We start from the raw sequence: 7,703 nt of genomic DNA on the forward strand, positions 1-7,703 counted from the left end.
CCTTTCCTGTAGTGCGCTCAAAAGTTATCTTCGTCGTAGCAGTCTATGACGTCATATAATGTTTTCTTCATTCATTTTCTCGCAAGCAGTATCATACGTCGGTTTAAAATCAAGATAATCATGTGTGGGCACGTTGTATTCGCGGCATTTCTGCAACACCTGGCGGATGGCGAACATCTGGTCCGTTGTAGCGCGTTCATCCATGAATCCAGCCTGATATTGCCCCACGAACTCTCTTGCAATCGATGATAGACGGTGGCATAAAATTTAAGAGAGTATCTTGTAGGCAGCGCTCAGTAGTGTGATCGCGCGGTAGTTTCCGCATTCCAACTTGTCGCACTTTTTGTAGATGGGACACACGATACCTTCCATCCATTCCTCCGGTAATACTTTCTCCTCTCAAATCTTGGTAATGAACCAGTGTAGTGCTCTCATCGGTACTTCTCCACCGTATTTTAGAAGCTCGCTTGGTAATTGATCTGCTCCAGCGGCTTTCTTGAAGATTAGGGGCTGGAAATTTTTCGTCCTGCGCACGTACTCCTAGATCTGTTACCACGCCACCTTCGGTGCTTGCAACGTTGCCATTGAGGTGCTCATCGTAATGTTGTCGCCACCTCTCGACCACCTCACGCTCGCTCGTGAGGAGATTCTCGTGATTGCCTTGGCTTGGCACATGTCGACTTGAGGCACAAAGCCTCTGTGCGAGGCTTTGAACTTCTCGTAGAACTTCCTCTGTGTGTCCGTACATCACAGATTTTCCATTAAATTTGATCCTCATTATTTTTGTGTCCACTAATGTCTGTTTTTCCTTTTCAAACGCTCTACGATGTTGACTTCTTCGGCTACTTGTAGATTTTCGAATATTCGGCTACGTAGTGGAATCCGCTTCACCAGTACTAAGATTTATTTCTCGATTTTTAGTCCCACGTCTTCCAGGTTGATGAATACCAGAGGCTACTTTTGCGTTTGTTTTATAGCCTTTTAAGGACAAGGTATTTGGAGTACATAGCTCAAAATTTCTAGAGCACTGCTTTTTAGAACCGTTGAACGGATTTGGATGAAAATGCATCACGCTAATTGTTCAGTGGTTGTCAACAGCATGATGCATTTTAATTCAAATCCGTGCAACGGTTCGGAAAAACGGTGCTCTAGAAATTTTGAGCAATGTACTCCAAATACCTTGTCCCTAATGCCTTGCCTACATCGACTGAGTGCCCCTAGTTGTTCTGGTCCGGTTTCGTTGCCTGGAGATACAACTACTTACGAGTTCCACGATTCGTTTATTTTTACGTGTTTCTGGTCTGATCCCGTGTCCCTCTTTTGTTGGATATGTTGTGAGCTTCTTTGTTGCTGGTTTGCTTTCCGGGCTGCTACTGCCAGGACTCCGCTAGGGGCTGTTTATAAACCACGTAGAATTTTTGGGGGGAGGGGTGTCTGGCAAAGTCTACGCTCCATACAAATCTCAAATTTTTTGTATGGACAAAAGTGTACGAGGGGGGAGGGGGTGGTTTTTTTTTATCTGTGTTAACGAGATTTTTAGCCCCAGGCTAGTTCATCTCGGGACCCACGCTTTACTTCCCTTCCGAAGGAAGAACTCACATGTTGCGAGTTTGTCGGGAGTGGGATTCGATCCCAGGTCCTTGGCGTGACGGGAGGGGGGTGGTCTGAGATGGCCAAATTTTGGTCTACGTGGTTCATAAACAGCCCCTACGGTTTGTCGCCATCTTTGCAACCGTCCCTGCTCTCATTGTATTGCACTGTTTTCTTAGTGCTATTCGTCACATTTTTGCAATTTCAGAATACTGCCTATGATCGCATAATTGTCCCATAGGAATAGGAAACCCAGCAAAGATGGGACTGATATGCGATCATGGGCAGAATACTTATTATTTAACTTTATTTCTCCAATATTATGATGTTTTCTCTATTAATTCTTTGTACTAGTTTTTTCTCCTTCAATACAATACCAGTTCCCTACCGAGTCCTTTGTTCTCGCTTTTGCCGGTGTTTCCATGGAAGGGTAAACTCTTCGTGGCTCGTTATCTTTGCTTTTCAACACTTTTTTCCGCTATTTTTAGATGATATTCACTATTTTGTCTTTTTCAAACATCTCTGCTTGCGGCCATACTCCTACCTTACAGGAACTATGTCAAGAGCCAGCAAGCGAAAATTACTATGAGATATGACACAGTAATATGGGCACACACATTAAAACGGGGACGGAAAGGTAAAGAGGAAGATACATGAAGGACAAACAAGAAAAATGTAATCCTTTGTCAACGCCTATTGCTGAATGGACTGTGATGTATCACACGCAATGAGCCACATTATATCGACTATAAATATGATTCATTATGATGTTATAAGACTACCTAGAGCTTAGCGGCTCATGAATTTTAGCATGTACTTACCTTAACTTCTGAGAATGTTCAGATTTGCTACCGGCTGATGCGGTAGCATTTGCGTACGCTGTTGGAGTTGAACGTGCTGCTGGTTTATCATACCGAATCCACTGTTACTGCTTGTCGCGTCGAAAATGTCCGAATTCGGAGTGGTGGCCGCGGGTAGTGGTTCAGGCTCTGCCGTTGGAACCATTGTGACTACCGTTGCTGGTATTGCTGCCGGGTTAGCGCCTTGAGGCTGAGTTACAGTAACGGTCGGTGCCTGCTGCCTCTGGGGAACCCACTCGGGATGCGATGCTTTCAGATGGATTCGTAAATTGTTTTTGGTGGAGAACACCTTCTCGCAGTATTTGCACTTCTCCGGCTTGTCCCCGGTGTGGGTGGTGTAATGTGCCCTCAGCTGTTTGGCCGTGGCAAATTTGTGCTTGCACTGGTCACACTCGTACTCCTTGAAATGCGCCTGCAGATGCGAGATCATGTTGTTGACTTTGTCGGTGTTGTAACGGTCGCAGTGATTGCATTTGAAGTGCATCGGGTCACGGCTCAGTACGGTATAATGCTCGATCCAGGACTTTGCCGGACGGTAATTGTCGTTCTTGGCATGCACCTGTAAGAGGACATAGAAGGAAAGTGAACTTAAATAAATGGTACAACGATTCCCAAATCAATAGAGCTTACCTTCAGATGCGTAATAAGATTGCATGACGTGGCAAACTTTTTCGAACACAGATTACACTGAAAGCTGCGTTCCTGACTGTGCTTCTTTAAATGCACATCGTATGATTCCAGACTTTGTAGAACCTAAAAGAAACCTTATGTTTATTACAACTTTTCAACAAAACCATCCATCAACTCACCTTCTTACAAATCACGCACTCCATGCCGCGGTTCTCATCGTGCAACCGCTCGTGATTTCTTCGTTTGTTTGGATGATTGAATACCATATCGCACTTGCTGCACTTCAGTTTCGTCGTGTGATACTTCATGTGCGACTTCAGAGCATTTTGCGACCCGCAAGTTTTACCGCAAATTTCGCATTCAACCTGACAGGGAGCGCCAAGACCCAAGTGAAACACCTGGGTGTGGTAATACTTCCCGGCCGAATTACTATATCGACGGTCGCAGTAGTCACACTTAACCGGCTGGGCATGCATCTTCATGTGACTGTTCAGACCCCTCACTCGATTTATGACGACCGTTTCCATGACGCACTCCTTGCACGTGAATGGAATTTTGTCAACGTGGGTCGAAAAGTGTTCCAGTAAAGCCTTCTTACATCCCAGGGACTCGCTATTGCAAATGTAGCACTTGTAATCGTGCATCGTAGGAACCGGGCCCGTAATAATCGGCAACTTCCGTGGCCTTCCACCAGCTTTTCGTTTCTGAACTGGTTTGTTGGGATCCTTCACCAGCTTTGTTCCCTTTTTGCGACCCCGTTTCTTCTTTACCTTTACTTCATCATCTGACCCTTCGATTTCATCACTTTTCGAACGTCTCTTGATTTCGACGTCAATTTCAAAGGTCTTGTCTTTTTCTTCGTCGTCTCCATCTTCTTCGACATCCGATAATTCTATATCGCTTTCCACCTTCACCCGCCTTCTATAGGCTCTCTTTGCTTTTGGCTGTGTTTCTGGAACCGGTTTCTTGGAGTTTCGAGTAGCACGGGTTCTTTTCTGGGGAGCCTCATAGTCACTGTCATCATCGGTTTGCATCGGACTTAGGGCAACCGGATCGTCGAAATCGCTTTCGTCATTTTTATCATCAGCTTCGACCTTGTCCAACGGTGTTGGCGAATAAGAGCTCTCCGGTGGGTTCACTTCTTTCTTACACCCATCGGCAGCAATTGCTGGTTTTACCTCGTGCTTTACGACGTCATCCAAAACTTCACTGCCGACTGATATTGACAGGATTTTAAGGGGAAGATCGTCATCTTCATCGCTGTCCACAATCTCTTCTTTCACATTGCTGAATTCAATTCTGAAAATTCAATAGGTAAAAATAGGAACACATTGATTATTTCACCAAGTACCGAACAGATCTCGAAAGATTTTCAATAATCTGCCATAAATGCATTACAAAGTCATGAGTTAACCCGTATCCTTAAGTTTTCTGGTGCTAGTCATAAACATGACTAAAATAATTCGGATGAACAACTGAATAGATAAAATCCTCTAGCAATTGCGCAGATAAGCACCCAGAAATCCTCCAAGATTTTATACAAAAATTATTTAAAAACATATCTAGTAAATCCATCAAGAAATTGGCGAAACCCCAAAATTATAATCATAACTTACAAAAGATTGCCTCCGGCCTTTTTATCTGGACCATCACACTCCACCAGTTCCTTCTTAACCAATCGTTCAGTCTTATCGTCGTCGCTTTCCTCACGATCCACTTCAGCGCCACCCCCGTCCAGAGAGTCATCGTCATTATCCGCTCGTTTGGTGTACTTTCGCTTCCGGGTTTGCCCCAGCTCGTTCACCGCATCGTCCCAACTCACTTCGGCGCCATCCACCTCCGCCAGTTTATCGCGCAGCTTCCGGTCACTGTCGATGAACAGCGTCGCATTGTCGCGCATCCGAATCAACTTGACCGCACACGATTTGCAGATGGATTTCGGCAATTTATCATCCTCCTTTATCTACGGAGATATTGCGGTCAATTGCGCACCAATACGGTAACGAAAAAAATGAAACCTACCTCCAGCTTGACCAAGTCCCGAATGATGAACACCAGATTATAGTTCCGGAAGATGGTGAAAATCGACCGCAGAATGGCAGTTGTCGAGAGGCATAGCCTACACATCCGACCCTTGCGGGGGGCCATAACGATGCTGGTGCGTTGGCGAAGAGCACAATAATTCAGGAAACTTGGCCCAATTTAGATCACGGAAAACGGAACCACTCTGGTAGCAAACGACGCGGATCCATCAAAGATGCGATGTGTACAAACAAAAATCCTCCGCAAGCGCATCAGCTCAGTTTGACGTTTGGAAAAAGTCGACATAGCCGATGACGCAACAAATGGTCGTTGAAAAATTACGTTTGCAGTTCAGAAGGAATTTTTCGGCATATCTTGATAATGTTGAGGAACGATGATTACCTCCTGGCAACATTGGCGTAGCTAGGGGGGGTTCCAGGGGTGCCTGGCACCCCCTAGAACAAATTTGGCACCCCCTAGAATTTTTCCTTGACTGGCATCTAAAATTTAAAACTTCACACAATAATTCCAATATTGATGGCACATTTAAACAAAACATAAACAAACCTATAATTACTCATACAACTGTTGTACGTGTTGCCGTTTTGGATATTGGTAAGCACAATGAACAGACTTCTATATTTATTCAATGATTTCTCTATGCCTCCTTTATGGATTCCTCCCGATATTTCTTCAATGAACTTTCCTTAGGATTCTGCTTCCTGATGGGGTTGTACATACAAGAAATGTCTGCAGAGATTGATCAAGCAATTTCTCCGGTGATTCTTCCAGGAATTCCTTCAGAGATTCTTCCAGAAATTTCTCATGGAATTCCTCCAGGAGGTTATATTGGCCTTCCTCCGGTAATTGTGGCTAGAATTCCTCAAGCAACTCCAGCTAAGATTCTTCCAGCAATTCCTACTGGGAATTCTACTAGGGAAGTTCTTCTGGAAATTCTTCCGGAAAATCTCTCTGTGATTTATCTAAAAATCCCTTCGGTGATTCTTCCAGAGATTTCTTCAAGGATTTATCCTCTAGAAATACCACAAGGGATTTCTCCAAGAACTTCTATTGACCTTGTTCCATGAATTCCAGCTGGAACTCTTCAAGCAATCCCCTTTAGAACTCCTTCAGAAATACTTCTAAAGATTTCTTCTGGCATTTTTCCTGTGATTTCTCCTGCGATTCCATTAGGGATTCCTCCAGTATACTTCTACCGATTATTTCAAGGAGAACTGTAGGTATTCCTCCAGGCATTTGTTAGAGGATCTTCTCTTAGGATACCCCCGACATCCCTGGTTCAAGGATTTCTCTAGAAATTACTTCTATGATACCTCCCGGAATTCTGGGAATTCCTCGAGATATTTCAGCTGGGATTCCTTAAGCAATTTCTGCGGTTCTTCCAGCTATTCTTCTTCCAGAAATTCTAACCGTGGTACTTCAGAAATTATGCTACGGATTCTTCTAGAGCTTTCTCCTGGCTTTTCTGCAGGGATCTTACCAAAGAATCTTCCTGGAATTCATGCAGACATTCTTTTGGTTGTTCTACAAGGGATTTCTCTAAAAACTCATCTAGGAATTCCTCAAGAAATTTTATCCAAAGATTTCTCCAGAAATTCCTCATGGAATTCCTTCAGAAACTCCGTTTGGCCTTCCTCCAAGAATATCTGAAACAACTCCTCCTGTGGTTCTACCAGCAATTTCTCCAGAAGTTCTTACTATGATATGGCCAGAAATTCTTCTAGAGATTCCTATATGAATTTATCCTAGCATAGTGGCGGCTGGAATATATCGGATAAATCTTTCTGAGAATCCTTCATATATTCCTTAATATTCCTCCTGCGATTCCTTTAGGGCCTTCTTTACATATTCTTCCAGAATACCTCTACCGGTTCTAGCAGGGACTTCTCTAGGTATTCCAAGGATTTTTCTTTAGATTCCCCCCAGGCATTCCTGATGAGGTTTCTCTAGAAATTTCTCCAGCAATTTCTGCTGAGATTTCTACAATGATACATCTCAGAATCCTTCTAAGAATACCTCCTGAGATTTTTTTTTGAGATTTGTTCAGAAGCTCTCCGGTGGTTCCTCCAGGAAATTTAATCCAAGATATTTTATCCAAAAATTCGCTCATAATTTTCTCATAGATTTTCTCCCATGAACTCCTCTTTGCCTTCCACCAGGAATTTCAGCTGGATTTCTCAAGCTATTTCTGCTGTAATTCATTCAGCAATTCCTCCTTGGACTCCTCCAGAAATTCTTACTATAATACATCCCGGAATATCTCTAGGGATTCTTATATGTATGTATTTTCCAGGGATTCCTTCAAAAATTTGCTGGGATTATTCAAGGAAATCTTACTAGGATCCTTGCAGAAGTACCTTCGGTGTTTATTCCTGGAAATCCTAAAGGGTTTTTTTTTCCTGAGATTTCTCCAAATATTTCTCATTAGATTACTCCAGGAACTCTTCTTGACTTTCATCCAGGAATTCCTCCTGGGATTCTAAAGCGATTTCTGCTGCTTCTAATGTTTCAGGCATGCCTCCTAGGCAGGGCCGGATCTAAGGGGGGGCCAGGGGGGCCCGGGCCCCGGGCCCCCACATT

At 43.8% G+C, this 7,703-nt stretch overlaps 1 protein-coding gene across 1 annotated transcript; it reads right to left on the reverse strand.

The window, feature by feature from the left end:
- Positions 1–2,304: 2,304 nt before the first annotated feature.
- Positions 2,305–5,395, reverse strand: LOC109430339 (zinc finger protein 37-like). Its single transcript, XM_062848259.1, has 5 exons — positions 5,103–5,395; positions 4,697–5,043; positions 3,260–4,379; positions 3,081–3,203; positions 2,305–3,009 (listed from the first exon to the last, which is right to left on the reverse strand). Exons 1-5 carry the CDS (start codon positions 5,226–5,228, stop codon positions 2,413–2,415), a joined length of 2,313 nt encoding a protein of 770 aa, XP_062704243.1. The 5' UTR covers positions 5,229–5,395; the 3' UTR covers positions 2,305–2,412.
- Between the last annotated feature and the right edge of the window lie 2,308 nt (positions 5,396–7,703).

Source organism: Aedes albopictus, chromosome 1, assembly GCF_035046485.1.
Source record: "Aedes albopictus strain Foshan chromosome 1, AalbF5, whole genome shotgun sequence".
Classification (NCBI taxonomy): domain Eukaryota; kingdom Metazoa; phylum Arthropoda; class Insecta; order Diptera; family Culicidae; genus Aedes; species Aedes albopictus.

What these genes read in the sequence shown, in the direction of transcription:
- LOC109430339 (XM_062848259.1), bottom strand. Translation starts at nt 5,228, where the DNA reads ATGGCCCCCCGCAAGGGTCGGATGTGTAGGCTATGCCTCTCGACAACT. An exon ending in AAGGCCGGAGGCAATCTTTT is followed by an intron (nt 4,380 to 4,696) that starts GTAAGTTATGAT and finishes TTGAATTTTCAG; the next exon opens with AATTGAATTCAGCAATGTGA. An exon ending in AGTGCGTGATTTGTAAGAAG is followed by an intron (nt 3,204 to 3,259) that starts GTGAGTTGATGG and finishes GGTTTCTTTTAG; the next exon opens with GTTCTACAAAGTCTGGAATC.